Source organism: Acomys minous (assembly GCF_964271855.1).
Source record: "Acomys minous genome assembly, chromosome: 20".
Classification (NCBI taxonomy): Eukaryota; Metazoa; Chordata; class Mammalia; order Rodentia; family Muridae; genus Acomys; species Acomys minous.
Genome location: NC_140502.1, coordinates 1,166,319 through 1,184,482, shown reverse-complemented (window position 1 = coordinate 1,184,482; position 18,164 = coordinate 1,166,319). Strand labels below are relative to the sequence as shown.

The 18,164-nt window shown below is 36.3% G+C and overlaps 1 protein-coding gene across 1 annotated transcript in view; it reads left to right on the top strand.

Annotated features, from left to right (window-relative positions):
• Positions 1-1,023: 1,023 nt before the first annotated feature.
• LOC311590825 (vomeronasal type-2 receptor 116-like) overlaps positions 1,024-18,164 on the top strand; it is a gene marked incomplete at both ends in the record, with an annotated part of 49,508 nt that continues 32,367 nt past the window's right edge. Inside the window, 3 exons of the mRNA XM_084770091.1 lie at positions 1,024-1,218; positions 3,543-3,715; positions 13,942-14,063. Of these exons, the coding sequence (XP_084626217.1) occupies positions 1,024-1,218; positions 3,543-3,715; positions 13,942-14,063 (490 nt within the window). The remainder of the gene's footprint in view (positions 1,219-3,542; positions 3,716-13,941; positions 14,064-18,164) is intronic.

Sequence of the window (18,164 nt, the reverse complement as noted above, 5' to 3'; positions counted from 1 at the left end):
ATGTTCTACCTAATTATGACTGTACAAGAAAGACAGCGTGTACAGTGTTACTTACAGGAACAAGCTGGGAAACAGCGGCAACGATACAGACATTCATGAACCTCTTACTAGGTTACCAGGTGAGAGTTTTTGGAGTGCGACTGTTGATATCATGTCTCTTTTGGTATGATTTAGAGATTCAGGAAGAGTTTAAGGAGGAGAATGACCTCATGATTCCGTCAATCTATTTGTTCAAGGGCCCTATTATTCAGAGACATGATAGGTCTTCCACTCACATGTCCTTCTTTGAAATAGAGATGAGGGAAGACATAAGAGCTAATTGGTTTCTCTAGAACTCTCTAAAGTGAAATGTGTTTACAAGTTCTTACATATTCATGCTGCCTCATGCTGCTACCTGTGTCCTAGGTCTTTCTTCTTACATTTGGACCTTTCCATGCTGTCCTAAGTGACCAAGAACAATTTCCTCTTCTATATCAGATGGCCTCTAAGGACATATCTTTAGCCCTGGCCATAGTATCCTTTATACTTTATTTCAAATGGAACTAGGTTGGGCTAGTCATCTCAGACAATGATCAAGGCATACAATTTCTCTCTTATTTGAGGAGAGAGATGGAAATAAACACAGTCTGCTTTGCCTTTGTGAACATGATCCCAGTCAACATGGAGTCATACATGTCAAGAGCAGAAGTGCATTACAACCAAATCATGACATCTTCCACAAATGTTGTCATCATTTATGGTGACATAGAGTATACACTAGCTTTGAGTGTAAGAAGGTTGGAATTTCTATGTATAAAGAGAATATGGATCACAATGTCCCAGTGGGATGCCATTATAAATAAGAGGGACTACACACTGGACTCATTTCATGGAACTCTTAGTTTTGAACACCATTGTCCGGACATTTCAGGTTTCAAAAATTTTGTCCAGACATTGAACCCTATCAAATACTCTGACAAATATCTGGCAAGCCTGGAGTAGATGGACTTTAACTGTTAAGCCTTGGCATCTAACTGTAACACAATGAGGAACTGCTCATCCAATGCCACATTGCAGGGGCTAATGGAACACACTTTTGACATGGCCTTTAGTGGTAGCAGTTATGACATATACAATGCTGTGTATGCCTTTGCCCATACCAGTCATGAGTTGTTATTTCAGTACACAGTTCATCGTGAAATAAGTGCATGGAACAACTACAATCATCAGTGCTTTAAGGTACTGTTTCTTCTGTTGTATAATATTTGATGCCATCAAAGACACACTTTTATAAGACACACTCAGAGGCACCATGCGAGTGCAGTAGAAATGAAGTATAAAGCTATGTAGGGTGAAAGAGGGAGAAAGGGGTAATGGGAAGATACAAGTGAGGAGATAACAATTGCGATATCATCTGAATAAATTATTTAAAGAAAAAAGACAAGAAATACAAGTAAAATTGCAAAATGTAAAAGCAGTAGTGTGGTATGGAATTTTGTTTATGATGCCTATTGACTTGGATACAAAGATCCTTAATATCATCAAACCGGTTCAAAACTGGAAGTATAATCCGTGTTTGCAAATTAACCCTCTCCATGATGAGAGGATAATCCCTTCTTCATTAATTGTCGAATATGTTATAATAGCTGTACACATGGTTTTCCCAAGGTTTTTAAACCGATTCAGCAACCACTGTATGTACTAGTATCCTTACTTGGGTTTGTGAGAGTAACAACCAAGGAAACAGTGCTGGAATTTAATTGAGTACATACATGTTTGTTCATATGTGAAAAATTATACTTATCACTTTGTATATGTGTATGTTTTTCCTGTTGCTGTGCATCACTTTGCACATTTGTGTTGCTTTTGCTCTGTATACATGTTTTTATTTCACATGCCTATCTTTCCAATTATCTGTGGAAGTGAATATAAATTTTTTTAATGTCGCAGTATCTTGCTGTATACATGTTTGTATCTGTCTTTATCTTCTTTGTGTATTTGTCAGTGAATGTGTTGTGAGGTGACTGGGTTTTTGTGTGTCTGTCAATGTGCTTGCATGAAGGTAATCTGTGTTGCTTTGTGTGTGTGTGTGTGTGTGTGTGTGTGTGTGTGTGTGTGTGTGTGTGTGTGACTTTATGTATGTCTGGATTTATCTTCCTGTCTGTGTATGTTGTATGCGACCGTAAATTTATCTGTCTGCCAGTGTCACCCATGTGGGTGTATTTATCTGTTTGTCTCCCGAGTACCTGTCAGGGTATGTATGTGATTATCTATGAATGTGTTTTGTATTCTTCTACATCTGTATATTTCTCTACCTGTGTGTACTTGTCTGTTTATAAGTTTGGAGGCATGTATATGTATTTGTGTATAAATAATTCTGTTCCTGCACTGTGTGTATATTCTGTATGATTAAGAAACCTTTCTGAGTAGGAGTGTGTGTATGTGTGTGTGTGTGTGTCAGTGTCTATCTGTGTGTCAGTGTGTATGTGTGTGTGTGTGTTCATACTACATATCTCGTTTGGTTCTGCAAATATGTCTCTGTGTTTTTTCATATCCTCTTCTGAGCTATAAAACTCTAGTAACTTATTGGTAATTTTAAATTTTAATTCATTTCTTTATTCTCTGTATCTTAATGGTAGGCTTTTCTCTCAGATCCTCCTAGTCACACTTTATATACACCCCCACTACACTCCTCCTCAGAAAAGAGGATCCCTTTTACCCACTCACTCAAGCTCATCAAGTTGCATCATGGCTGAGCATTTCCTCTTCCCTGTGGCCGGTAAGGCAACTCCACTAGGTTGAAGTGATCATAGAGATCCAACTGAGTCGTAATCTGAGACACTCTGCTCTCTCTTTATTATGGGGCACATATAAGCCTAAGATGCCCATTGGCTTTATCTGTGTAGGGGACCTAGGCCCAGCCTATGCATGATCCTTAGTGTGTGTTTCAATCTCCACAAACTGCTCTGGGCCCTGGTTAGCTATCTATTTTGGCCTACTTGTGAAGCTCTGCTACTTCCAGATCTTTCTTTTTTTCTCCCAACTTTTCCACTAGACTTCATACATTTCCCCCTGTGTTTAGCTGTGAATCTCAGCATCTGTTTCCATCCACTTCTGGGTGTATGGTCTCAGAAAACAGCTTTTATAGACTCCCATGGGCAAGCATGGCAGAATGTCATTAATAGTATAAGGGTCTGGTTTTCTCCAATGGGGTGTGTCTCCCATTGGTCCAGCATGTTTTGGACATCCCTCAATTTCACTGCTATTTTTATCCTTGCATTTTCCATAGGCAGGGTAAATTTTGGGCTGAAGTTTTGCTGGGTTGGTTGGTGTTCCCCTGCCTCCACAAAGAGTTATGTCTAGTCTCCATGATCCTTGCTACTAGAACTCTTACCTAGACTCACTCCCATATGATCTCAGAAGGCCTCCATGTCTTAGGTCTCCAGATTGTCACAGAGATATTAATTTTATTTATTCAAGTGCTGTCACTGAGATTTTACTCCTGGATATATTCATTGAATTTACCTTTAAGATAATGTCAGATTACACTGTCTGTCTTCAAGAAAGGGATTATGCACTACAGTATGCTATTTCTATTTCATCTTTATGACATTCTGAGGAATATCCACTTCACAAATCCCGTTGGTGACAGAGTGAATATGAACCAAAGAAAAAACTGCAGGAGGAATGTGACATTTTCTATATTTCCAATTTGTAACAAGGTCTTGGAATCAAGGTGAAGATTAGAAGTTTCAGCCCATATTTTCCACATGGTCAACAGCACCATTTATCTGCAGAGATGATGGAGTGGGCTACCGGAAATACAAAGGTAGGTTTGAATGGAGTGTACTGATTTACCTGACTCACCAGTAAACAGTGTCATGTGTGCACATTCTAAATTAGTAAATAAAATAGGTTGTCAGATAAGGGATCAAAAGTTGTCCTCTTATACTTTGTTTCTTATATTTTTCTTTTGATGTAGTATATTCATTAGTTCGTTGAACATTCCATTTCCATACAGTTACATTTATCATATTAGGTCTGTTTCTGGTTTTTTTGGTTTCTTGTTTGTTTGTTTGTGGGTTTGTTTTGGTTTTTCAAAACAGGGTTTCTCTGTGTAGCCTTGCCTGTCTTAGACTCACTTTGTAGACTAGGGTGGCCTTGAACTCACAGCGATCTACCTACCTCTGCCTCCTGAGTGCTGGGATTAAAGGTGTGTGCTACCTCCACTCAGCCTCTCTTTCTGGTTTTTAATATAACTATAACACTGTGTTTTACTACTGTTTTATATTACTTGCTCTAAAGTGATCAAGTGTTTGTTGGTTCCAGTCTTATTACAACACAGTGATTCTTCTACTTCTGTTGGACCTCTGGCACAGATTTCAAGATATTGATGTTATTGTAAGGATGGAGCAAAGAAAAAAATAATTCGTTTTATTATATAATACTGTTCAATCATTTTTAGATTGAGCTTCTAAATTCTATGTGCTTCTATATATGCACTTAAATTTTCATGAACCATGTTAGACTTTCTAATATTTATAACCTTGGTTTTTATCCAACTAATTTTTTCCCTAACATTTTTATTAGTGGTGTATCTGTTTATATGTCTATGCAATACTGACACATGTAATGCATATGGATTCTAAAAAATGATTCAGGTTCCTGGGAACTTACGATGGATTGCTGACAAAAAATGGGTTTTCAAAGTCAAACTTTGGTCCTCTTCTTGAGCAATAATTATTACTGACAATGTGTCATATCTCCAGCCCTGAGTGATACACTAGAGAAGAAAGTTTTCACCAAAAGAATCTTGTTTAAGCCCCCTGAATTATGGTATATTTCATTCTAATCAATAATAGGATTTCATTTTTAATTGTCTATATAGGGTAGATTGATAGGAATAAAAATGTGGCTTTAACAAAAGAAATTTTACATGATATGTGATGTATATATTAAAGCTATGAATTGTGATGTGGGTGATATTAAGGTATTTACTGGAAATAACCCAATTTCAAAGGTCATTGAATTTTAAAAGATTTAATTTTAGGAATGTCTTCAACTTTGATATCAAATAATATGTCCTATTGTTCAGAAAATATAAAACTTATAGTAAATTATTCTCTTCAGTGTGATTAGAAAAGTCTATTAAGGGAAAAGAACATATGAACTTATGGTATAAGAAGAAATGAAATTAAATGAAAACTCATTTCTGTTATAAGCACATCTTAGTAGGATGTTATATAAGGAATCACGGGAAGAGCATACAGAAATCAAAACAATATAAACAATGCTCTGCTACCCATATACATATCCCAATGTAGAAACAATAAACAAAAATATGAACATATGGAAAGGAGTGAAAGAATTCTAATGCTATAGACTTAAATGAAAGAATGTTCAATGACATACTAAGCAAGAAATTAATAATAATTATAAGAAAATCCAAGATGGCAGAACAGATCATGTTCTCTGACCAGAGAGCCTGAGATAAGGGACTGGGTTGAGAGATTCAGAACATCAAAACTGGAATATCCTGGGTGAGATGGGTCCACACTGTATGGAATATGGTGGGCTTGGCCTCAGGCCACATAAACTAGTCCACAAAGACAGTACTGTTTCCCTGTGGGCGTGTTCTCAGGTCCCAGAGACTGGATGTCTGCCTGAGAGCTGCATCTATACATTATATCTCAGACTCTGTGTCTGAGAGTAAACAAATCTGAGTTTTCAGCAGAGGCCATAAAAGCCAAAAAGGCCTGGTAAGAGGTCTTTCAACCCCTAATACTCTAGAGATTAATTAGATTAATATAGCCAGCAAAGTTTTCAATATCCATGGATGAAGAAAATTCAATATTCCATGACAAAAATAAACTTAAACAGTACCTATCCAAAAATCCAGCCCTACAGAAGATGGTAAGAGGAAAACTCCATACCAAGGATGCTAACTAAACCAAGGAAAACACAGGAAATAGATAACTTCACTTTAGCAAAAACAAAGCCAGACAGACACACTATCTTTCATAACCTAAACCAAAGTATAGGACCTAACATTCACTGGTTATAAAAATCTTTAAAATTCAAAGGTCGATATTCTAAAAAAAAAAAATAGACTAAGAGAATTCATGAATAAAGCAGACTCAATGTTCTTCTGCATTCCAGAAATGCAGCTCAGCCACAAAGATAGAAATTACCTCATGGTAAAAGGTTGTAAACTGTTCTTCTAAGCAAACAAACAGAAGAAACGAGTTGAAGTAACTATTCTAATACCTAATAAAATAGACTTTCAAACAAAATTAGTAAAAATAGATGAAGAAGCACACCTCATACTCATCAAAGGAAAACTCAACCAAGATGAAGTTACAATTCTGATCATCTATGCCTCAAATACAAGTGCACCTACATTTGTAAATGAACCAATAATAAAGCTTAAACCACACATCTTTGACACAAACTAATAGTTGGGACATAAACACTCCCTACCCATTAACCAATGGATAAGTAAATGAAACACAAACTAAAATGAGAAATAATTATACTAACAGATGTCATGTATCAAATGGACCTAACAGATATCTAGAGAATGTCCATCCAAACACAAAAGATTATACCTTCCTCTCAGTACTTCATGGAACCTTCTTTATAATTGGTCAAATAGTAGGTCACAAAGCAAGCCTCAACAAATACAAGAAGATTGAAATAATACATTGAATATTGTCAAACACCATCAAATAAAGCTGGGCCAGACCACAACAGAAATAACAAAATGCTTACATACATATGGAAACTGAAAAACTCTCTACGGAATGACAACTGGGTCAGGGAAGCAATAAAGAAAGAAATAATGGATTTCAAAAAATTCAATGAAAAGGAAGGTACAACATACTCAATTCATGGGATACATTGAAAGCATTGCTAAGCAGAAAGTAAGTGCCTTCATAAAGAGATTGGAACCATCTTATACAAGCAACTTAAAGAGACATCTGGAAGTGTTAGGAAAAAAATGAATGAGAAATACCCAAAAGGAGTAGATGGCCTGAAACAATCAAAATTGTGGATGAAATCAATAAGTTAGAAACAAAGAGAACAATTCATAAAATAAACAAACAAATACAAGAGTTAGTTCTTCAAGAACATTAACAAAACAGAAAAGTAACTTTAAGATGGAGAGGCATTATTCAAATCAACAAAATCAACAGTCAATAAAGAACAATGGAAACCAAAACCACACATCAGAGACAGCAAGATAACTAAAGGCCAGTGGGACAAACAAATGATAAAAGCCAAAATAATATGGCACCTCCAAAACAAAGTTATATAAATGCAATCAGATCTGAAAACTTTCAGACAACTGGAGCAAAGAAAATGACCTCTAATTCTTCATAATGAAGATAATAATGCAGGAAAGATATAAAATTAATGAAAAAATACAGGATGATAGAGCCAAACAATTTGATGAACTTAGAGAGGCCCAGATAGAGGCCAGTAGATAGGAAGAAATTACTGGAAGAAATTCAAGAAATTGCAAACATTCAGTTGAAGGAAATCAATAAAACATTTCAGGACCTGAAGCTGAAAATGGAAACAATAATAAAAACACAACGTGAAGAAATCTTGGAAACAGAATTTAGAGAGTAAAAGAGAACCTGCAGAGGCAAACAGCCACACACAATACAAGGAAATAAGAATTTCAGGTGTAGAAGATACAATAAAATAACTTGATGGCAGCATTAAAGAATATTTTCCTGACATAAAACACCCAAGGAATCAAGTAGAGCATGAAAACATGAAAACTAAGAAGAAGTGGATTTGAGGAAAGATAAGATGCAAGGATAAAAGCCCAGGATAATATTTTCAACAAAATAATAGAAGAAAATGTTGGCATTTTGAAGAATGAGATGCTTATAAGCATACAAGAGGCCTGCAGTGCACGATAGAGGGTAGACTATAAAAGAAAATCCTGTTGCCACATAGGAATCAAAATGCAAAGTGCAGAGAAAAAGAAAAATGTTAAAAGCACCAAGAGGAAAAGGCTAAGTAACTTACAATTGCAAACCTACCAGAATCGCATCTGAGTTTTCAGCAGAGGCCATAAAAGCCATAAGGGCCTGGACAGAGGTCTTGCAAACACTAATAGTCTAGACATGCCAGTCCAGATGACTATGCACAGCAACATTTTCTTGACAATGGATGAAGAAAATTAGATAATCCATGAAAAAAATGTAAATGATATCTGTCCATAAATCCATGGCTAATGAAGAAGATAAGAGGAAAACTCCAAACCAGAGGCTAACTAAACTAAGGAAAATACAGGAAATAGATAACTTCAATTTAGCAATTCAAAACCAGACAAACACACTACCACAAACAACATCAAAATAAAGAACTTAATATAATCACTGGTCATAAAAATCTTTATTTTATTTAAATTATTATTAAATTATTCAAATAATATCTCAATATTATTGCCTTGCTTCTCTCCTCCCATTCCTCCCTCCCTCCACTTTCACAGGCAGAAGGGGACCTCCTTCCCCATCATATGGTCACAGGCTATCAAGTTTCATCTTGGGAGCCTTCCTATTCTTTCTCTGAGTACTACCAGGCTTCCTCACCAAAAGGGAAATGGTTAAATATGGGGCTCCAGAGTTCTTATCAGAGTCAGTCCTCACTCCCACATACTGAGGATAATGACCTGTCCCTTGCCTATATCTGATTAGGGGTTCAAATTTTACTATATATGTTGTCTTTGGTTGCTACAGTAGCTTAAGCAGACACCCTGGGTCAAGATCTGCCGATAATGATGTGCTTCTTGTAGGTTCCTAGGACCCTCTGGATCCTTCTACTTTCCTATCCTCACTTACTTTGCTCACCTAGAATCCCAATAGGATGTCCTGCATCTATCCCAATCTCATGGTAAGGGAAGACTTTCAGGGAACATCCTTGGGCTAGTGTTCAATTATATGTGTGTATATACCATGTGAGTCTTTCTGAGTCTGTGTTAACTCACTCAATATAATCATTTCTAGTTCCATCTATTTGCCCACAATTTTCAGGATATTCTTGTTTTTAATAGGTGAGTATTATTCAATACTGTAAATGTACCACAGTTTCTTTATCTATTCTTTGATTGAGCGACATTTAGGTTGTTTTCAGGTTCTGGCTATTACAAATAAGGCTGCTATGAACATGGTTGAGTATACGTCCTTTTGTGTGGTACAACAAGTTCTGGGTGTATTCCAAGGAGTGGTATAGCTGGGTCTTAAGGGAGCCCTATTCCCAGTATTCTGAAAAAGTACCAGATTGATCTCCAAAATGGTTGTACAAATATGCACTTCCACCAGCAATGTTGGAGTATTCCCTTTCTCCACATACTTGCCTACATATTCTGTCAATTGAGTTTTTGATCTTGCCCATTGTGATGGGTGTAAGTTGGAATCTCAACATAGTTTTGACTAACATTTCTCTGTTGACTTGACTAAGGAAGTTAAGCATTTCTCAGCCATTCAATATTTATCTTTTGAGAATTCTCCATGTAGTTCTGAGATCCACTTCTTGATTAGATTATTTGGTTTGGTGGTGTTCATTTCTTGAACTATTATATATTTTGGATATTAGTCCCTTGTCATAAGTAGAGTTGGTAAAGATCTTTTCCCATTTGTTGGCTGTCGCTTTGTTCTGTTGACAGTATCTTCTGCCATACAGAAGCTTTAAAGCCTCATGACGTCATGTTTTTTAATTGTTGACTTTATGGCCTGGGCTGTTGGATTTCTGTTCAGGAATTTGTCTCCTGGGCCAATGAGTTCCAGGCTCTTTCCTACTTTTTCTTCTAACAGATTTATTGTCTCTGGTTTCAAGTTGAAGTCTTTAATCCACTTGGATTTGAGTTTTGTGTATGGTGATAAATATGGGTGTCCTTGCATTTTTCTACAGTAAACATCCACTTGGACAGAAACAATTGTTGAAGATCCTGTCTTTTACCATTGAATAGATTTGACTTCCGTGTCAAAAATCAAATGTCCATATGTGTTTGGATTTATTTCTGGGTCTTCAATTCAATACCATTGATCAACCCTCATATTGCGATGCCGGTACCATGCTGTTTTAATTATTATTGCTCTATAGTGCAGCTTGAGATCAGGTATGGAGATTCCTCTGGAGGATCTTGTACAAGATTGTTGTAGGTATTCTGGATTTTTTTTGTTTTTTCCACATGAAACACTGAGATACACTTCAACATGCTCAATATTCTTAGTCATCAGTGAGAGGTAAATGAAATCACTTCTGACATTCCCTCTTATACACACCACTGTGGATAAAATAAAAAACTCAAATGGCAGCAACTGCTATCTAGAATGTGGGGAAAGGGGAACACCCTTCCATTGCTGGTGGAAGTGTAAACTTGCACAACCACTACAGAAATCAATCTGGCACTTTCTCAGATAATTGAGAATAGTGATACTTAAAGACCCTGCTATACCACTCCTGCGAATATAAGGAAAATGCTCAATTATACAACAAATCCATTTGCTCAACTATGTTTAAAACAACCATAATCCAGAAACAACCTACATGCCCCTCAAACAAAAATTGTATAAAGAAAGTGAGGTACATTAACACACTGGAATCCTACTCAGCTTTTAAAAACAAGGAAATCTTGAAATTTCCAAGCAAATGTGTGGAACTAAAAATGATCATCCAATGTGAGGTAACAGAGACCCAGAAATTCAGCCAGGATGTATATTCACTTATAAGAGAATATCAACTCAAATTTGATGTCCTATGAGTGTCCCCACCCAGTGGTGGTTGAGCAGAGATGCTGGGCCTTGCTGCTGGTCACCAAATGGAGCACAGAGAGTTGTATGGAAGAATTGGAGATTGGACTGCTCCTTCTCTCTCAGTGGGTGTACAGTAGACACTGCCTTTGATGTAAACTATATTTCCCCATAATTGATCCCTTCCCCTTGGTGGGAGGCCCTTTGGAAAACAGAAGGAGGAGAAGAAGGTACCAGGATGAGACCTTATATGTTGTAGCTATATGGTGGGGGAAGAAGTCCCCTGTTGTCAGAGGTCTTGGGGAGAGAAATAGGGGGAAGTAAGAGCATGGGAACCTGAAGATACAAGGGAGTAGTAATATTCAGGATGTAAAATTAGGAAAAAATAATTTTTTTTGCTGGGCACAAAGACAATATCTAATTTCATGGGTCCTAATAACTGAGCTTCATCTTACATTGAGATAGATATTTTAACTACATCTGTATCATTTGCAAGATGTATGTCTTTGAATCATTAATTTCTTTGGCATCAGTTTATTTTTAATTGGCTTTTGGTCATGATAACATGCTACTTTGAACCCTTTTAAGATAGCCATGAAATAAAATTTTAATTATGTAATGGAAAAATAAAAGTTGTAAGATATTTACCAAAGAACCAAGAACACACATCACATCTGGCTGCATTCAATGAGATCTTGAAAACTTCAATACAATAAGACACTGAGTAAAGAGTTGAAACAAGAAGGCAGGGAAGATACAAAATATTTTTTAAATAATCAAACTGAAATATGTAAGGGAACAACATAATAAATCAAATAAAAACATCAGTATTCTTATTAAGAGAATATTTCAAGTTGACGACTGGATGTGAAGACTTGAAGACAAGACATATGAATTAGAATGCTCAAAGTAGGATGGTGATAAAACAATAAAGAAGAATGAAGTACAGAGCATACAAAGGGCATAGGATGAACAGATCAATTTTACAAACCATCGGCCCAATAAGAGAAAAAGGACAGACAAAGGCATCTACATTATATCCAGTAAAATGCAGCTTTAAATTTCTTAAATAAAACATGATCTGTGGCTATACGGAGAGAGCACTTGGTAAGTACTAAACTCTCAACATCAGAAATGATCCAACTTTGTTTTTGGTTGTTGTTTCTTTGTTTAGTTCGGTTTTTCTAGATAGGGTTTCTCTGTGTAGTCTTGGTATTCCAGGGCTCACTTAGTAGAGCAGACTGGCCTCAGAGTCATAGCAATTGCCCTGCATCTGCCTCCCTGAGTGCTAGGATTAAAGGTATACATCACTGCAAAAACTGAGCCAGAACTTGATATATATTATTTAAATTTGTTTTGAACCAAGAAGAGAATATGGAATGCTTCTATATAAAGCCCCATTCATAGAATGGCAGCACATGAAGAATTGCCGATTCCACTCTGGAAGCTCTTAAAAGAGGAGAGTAAGAGTGATATGTGTCAAAAGTTTAGACACATAACTCTCAAGAATATTTACTATACACAGTATATTGATATCTCATAATAGAAGGAAATAGACCAAAGTTCAATAATGAGCACAAATACAGAATTCATGCGCCCTGAAACAGCACTGTAAATGATATTTAAAGAACTAATTCATAATTATAAGTAAGATGAACAAAAGTTGTCAATGCTACATGAACACAACACTAGAAGGGCAGAAAGAAAAAGATCTATTAGAAAGGAATCATATCAGTAACAACATGCAGAAGTAATTAACAAAGAATTATAATAAACAACTGAATTGTAGTTGTCACATTCTCTAATTGAAAGACAAAGGCAATAAGCATTGCTTATGACAAAGACAGGTTTGTTGCCTCCATGGGGAAATCAGAAATTCATTCAGATACATGAAGAGAACTGTACTATAAGAGTAGTGGAAATGCATTGCTTTAAAGTGTAATAGAAACTCTTAGAAAATAATCTCTACATTGGCTATGTATGGAACAAGTCTTGTCTAAACACCTACCAAAATAACTCAGGAACAAAAGATAAAGATCACTCTCTTAGCAGAACATGACTTCATTCCTGGAAAGAAAGCATTGCTCAACATTCATATATCAATTAGAGCTGATCCATTACATAATTCAACTCAATTATAGAATTACATTTTTATCCACAATAAGTAGACACGTATTCAAACTGGGAAGGAAGAAACGGACCAATTATCCATGCAGTCCCAAATTTCCATGTTCATCATCATGCAAATGGCCTTCAAGTTCAATATTTTATTTTAACTTAAATTTTATCAAATTAAAATAAACAATCTTTATTCAAGGTTCCCATATTTCCAGGTTCTGTGGAGCCTGTTGACCTCAGGAAACACTTCACCCGACAACTGAATACACAGAAATTCAGTACTTTCTCACCACAAATAAACCAGGATTTGCCCACTCACCTCTTTTTCTCTTTACACTATGCTTGTCAAAGTTTACACGGTCAGATTATTAAAGGTCATGTTTGGTTTCTGAGATTCTAGGACAAATTTTCCTGGATGTATAAGTCTATTAGTCTTACACTCCTAATCTGTTGCTGTGATTAAATACTGACCCTAAGCAAAGGGAAGAAAAAGTTGATTTGTCTCACCCATGACTGTCAAGGGAAGACAAGGCAGGCATCTATGTATTGGAACTAAATCTAGACCCTGAAAATACTCTGCATACTGACTTGTTCTGCTAGATTTCTCAAAGATCCCTCCCTACCAAGAGCACTTCCCACAGTGGGATGGTCACTGATACATAATTACCATGGAACGAAATGCCTCACAAATATAGGTACAGTCTAGTCTGCTGGACATAATTTCTTAGATAATTTTCCTCTGTTTTTTTTTACTGTACATGTTGTCAAGTTAACAATAATTTGCTGGAAAAATCTGGCTGAAATTCCGTAGTGTTGGTATACAGCACACCATCAATCTTGTTACTACTTCTCTAGGAATTGGGAAGCAATTCAATTTTTCATCAATTTTGTTTCCATATATTTATGTGCTTGACACTATACAATGTACTAAGTGACATGTGCTCCATCAGTTCTTGTTTATAGAATAAGGTCATTCATAACTCAACAAGCTAATATAATATATATGGAAGAAGCAATTAAAAATCTGATATCAGCATGTGTCTAATTTTTCTCAGATATTGCCCTCTGTTTGTAGTTCTGACTGTGGTCCTGGATTCAGAAAATTCTGGAAAGAGGGAATGGCCACCTGCTGTTTTGAATGCAGCCCATGCCTAGAAAATGAAATTTCTAATGAAACAAGTGTTTCTAATGAAACAAGTGAGTGTTGGTGCTGTACAGAAACCTTCATGTTTATCATCATCTTCTACCCACTTTGAGATACTTAACTTGTGAAAAAAAAACAAGAGACAAATAATATATATAACTTTCCTAAGTAGGTCTTTGTAGAAATACAAATATTAACAATTTCCTGAACAACAGTAAACAATAAACCCTTATGTGTTTATGGACGCTGTGACTCATTATCATTTGACAGAGGATCACATTTTCTCAAAGAAAGATTTTATAATCAAACTTCAGTGGCATGAATTTTATAGATTTTCTTAATGATTTATCTCTTCCAAAACTCTATGTATATACCATTTGACTCTTTCTGCTTCTGGGTTAACCCCCTCATTATGATCATTTCTAGTTCAATCCATTTGTCCACAGATTTTGGAAATTCCTTGTTTTTAATAGCTGAATAGTATTCCATAGTGTAAATGCACCACAGTTTCTTTATCCATTCTTCTGCTGAGGGACACTTAGGCTGTTTCCATGTTCTGACTATTATGAATAAGGCTCCTATGAACATGGTTGGGCAAATTTCCTTGTTGTGTGCTGGAGCATCTTCTGGGTATATTCCAAGAAGTGAAATAGCTGAGTTTTGAGGAAGCTCTATTCCCAGTTTTCTGATATAGTGCCAAATAGATTTCCAAAGTGGTTGTACTAGTTTGCATTCCCACCAGCAATGAAGAAGTGTTCCTCTCTCTTCACATCCTTGCCAGCATGTGGTGTCACTTGAATTTTTTATCTTAGCCATTCTGATATGTGTAAGATGGACTCTCAGAGTTGTTTTGATTTGCATTTCCCTGATGACTAAGAATGTTGAGCATTTCTTTAAGTGTTTCTCAGCCATTCAATACTCCTCAGTTGAGAATTCTCTGTTTAGTTCTGCGTCCTGTTTCTCAATTGGGTTATTTGGTTTGGTGGTGTTTAATTTCTTGAGTTCTTTATATATTTTGGAAATTAAACCTTTGTCAGACGTAGCGTTGGTGAAGATCTTTTCCCAGTCTATAGGCTATTGCTTTGTTCTCTTGACAGTGTCTCCTGCCTTACAGAAGCTTCTAAGCCTCAGGAGGTCCCATTTATTAATTGTTGACCTTAAGGCCTGGGCTGTTGGTGTTCTGTTCAGGAAGTTGTCTCCTGTGCTGTTGGCACCGCACCATCCAGCAGAAATAAGACACCAACAACCAGACTTCTTCTCGAGATCTTTACTCAGGATTAAGCTCAGTGGGAATGGCCCCGAAGAAGGGAAGGGCCAAGCTTAAGTACAACTCAAGGGCCAATCAGCTCATGCCAGGTGCCACCTCTTCATATGTCCGCATCAGAGCAGGACTGCTCATCATCAGATCACCAGTTACCCTTGCACAGCCTTTTGTCATATAAGGACTTGTTTATCTTAGAGAGCGCTCGCCGTCAGGATGGCGGCAGGAAAATGTAAACAACCAGATGAAAGAAAAAAATCATTCTTATCACTTTAACTAGGTTTATGTTTTGGAGGAAGGTGGATGGATGTAATGAGTGCAGATGCAGGTGCGAGCCTACAAAAACGCATGTAGATAGAGTTACATGCAGTTTTGAGACACCTGACATAAGTACTGGAATTTGAATTCTGATTTTCTGAGAAATGTTTATATTCTCTTTACAGTTGAACCAACTAGCTAAGGTGTTCAAAAACATTAACGATTTTTTATCTATCCATAAATACATTCCTCTCGATAAAAATAATGAAATAGCTTGAAGCACATCATCACTCTCTGCAATTATCCAATGCCTGGGTAGAATTTCACACACATATATCTCAGTTGCAATCTGGACCTTGCAACTTATGAATGAAGTACTATAGGAAAATAAAAAAATATTGGTTACAACTATTGAAATCCTTGTGTTACCTTGCTCATGTTGTTTTTCCATGTGTATTTCACCCTTGAGTTAACTCACAGAGACTGGGTCCCATAAAGTTTAAAAGAAGAGAGGAGGAATGGGCTGAATGATTTCAAAAAAAATGAAATCAAGATCAAAGGTTTTAGTGCTCAGAAAGTACAGAGTTTTCTACCTTCATTGTTAACAAGTATCAGGAGTCCTGGTTCCTACGACCAGATAAGCATACAACTGAGAAAAGTGTTATTTAAAAATTTTCAGTTTTAAATCATTAACTTTACATTCATATGTCATTCACCTCTCACTCTCACCCTACTACATGCTCTTTATAACTCCAATAAAACTCAGATTCAAAAGATTTCTTATTACTTCTACATTCACACACATACACACACACACACACACACACACAAATATAAACCACACATAGAAGACACTCATTCCATTTATGTTAGTGTGTTTGGGCTAGTGAATAGAAACTCAAAAATTTATGACAGGTCTTGTCCCAAAAGAAGGCAGAGTCTCCTTCTGTCATAGAGGCAACAGTGACAAAACAGTGAACAACCTCAGGAGACAATGAATATACAGAATTTATTATCTTAAATGCACTCAAGCACACTGTCACTAAAGAATTTACCTTTCCTGAACACAAGAGTCCAAGTCATTTCAGTATAACATGAAGAACAATGTAGAAAACTGTACTTACAGAAGACGTTATAAATTATATCATCACCAAAATTCAATAAACATAGAAATGATTGCTTTTTCTTTAAAGAGAGTGAGTATGATCAAGTAAAAACATTGTTGTGCAACACTGTCCTTGAGTTACATAAACAGTATTAAAATGTGCATATTGCAATGCTTCTCTAATATCCTATCAATAAAATGCTGAAGCACCATTAATAAAGCCTCCTTTTCTCCATCAGATGTAGATCAATGTGTGGTGTCCAGAGGAACAATATGCCAACCCAGAGCAGAACCACTGTATAGATAAAGCTGTGGTCTTTCTGAGCTATGAAGATCCATTAGGTATGGCTCTTGCCTTAAAAGCCCTGTGCTTCACTGCATTCACTGCTGTAGTTCTTGGGGTCTTCATGAAGCACCGTGACACTCTTATTGCAAAGGCCAATAACAAAACTCTCAGCCACCTCTTACTTATATCACTCATGTTCTGTTTCCTCTGCTCCTTGCTCTTCCTTGGGCGTCCAAACACAGCCACCTGCATCCTGCAGCAGATCACATTTGGAATTGTATTCACTGTGGCTGTTTCCACAGTTCTGGCAAAAACAATCACTGTAATTCTGCCTTTCAAAGTCACAAGCAGCAGAAGAACGATGAATCATATTATAAAATCAGGGTTACCTAACTACATCATTTCCATGTGCTCCGTATTCCAAGGAATCCTGTGTGCAATTTGGCTAGGATCATCTCCATTTGTTGATACTGATGCACACTCTGAGCATGGCCATATCATCATTGTGTGCAACAAGGGCTCAGTTACTGCATTCTACTGTGTCCTTGGATATTTGTCCTGCATGGCCATGGAAGCTTCACTGTGGCTTTCCTGACAAGAAACCTGCCTGACACCTTCAATGAAATCAAGTATCTGACATTCAGTCCAGTACTGAGAAAATAATTTTCTGTATTGGACCTGTAACAATAGGTCCAAAAAGCCCAAACTGATGCTCTCGTTTGGGGTGTAAGGTTACATGAACTCATATGTGCACAATATGCAAAGATGCACACATATACTCATGCACACTAATGAAATTACATTTTTAAAGATAGAAAAATATTACAAAAAGTCTTCACTAGGAGTTGTTTTTCATATTTTAATTTTTATTACTTTTAGTTTTTACATATATATATATTTATATTATTACACGTAAATAAAATAAAGTACATATGAGAAGAATCACAGAACAATCAGAAATTGTATAAATGTTATATTCATAATGCTTTTGGCTATATGTATTTGGCAATCTTGAAGTAAACATCTTTCCTATCTTGTTGAGTCTAAATTTCTGAATGTAATCCAGTATTTATCATATCTCATCTCTATCAACCTAATTCATCTATCTAGCACTAAAACATCTTAACCTCTAAACAATAAAGCTTAATGATAAGACTGAAGTGTCTTTTCTTCAATCCCTTCAGAGTCTTGAGTAGGAATAAAACTTAATTACCTGAGTAAACTGGAAGTGCAGATTAGCATCT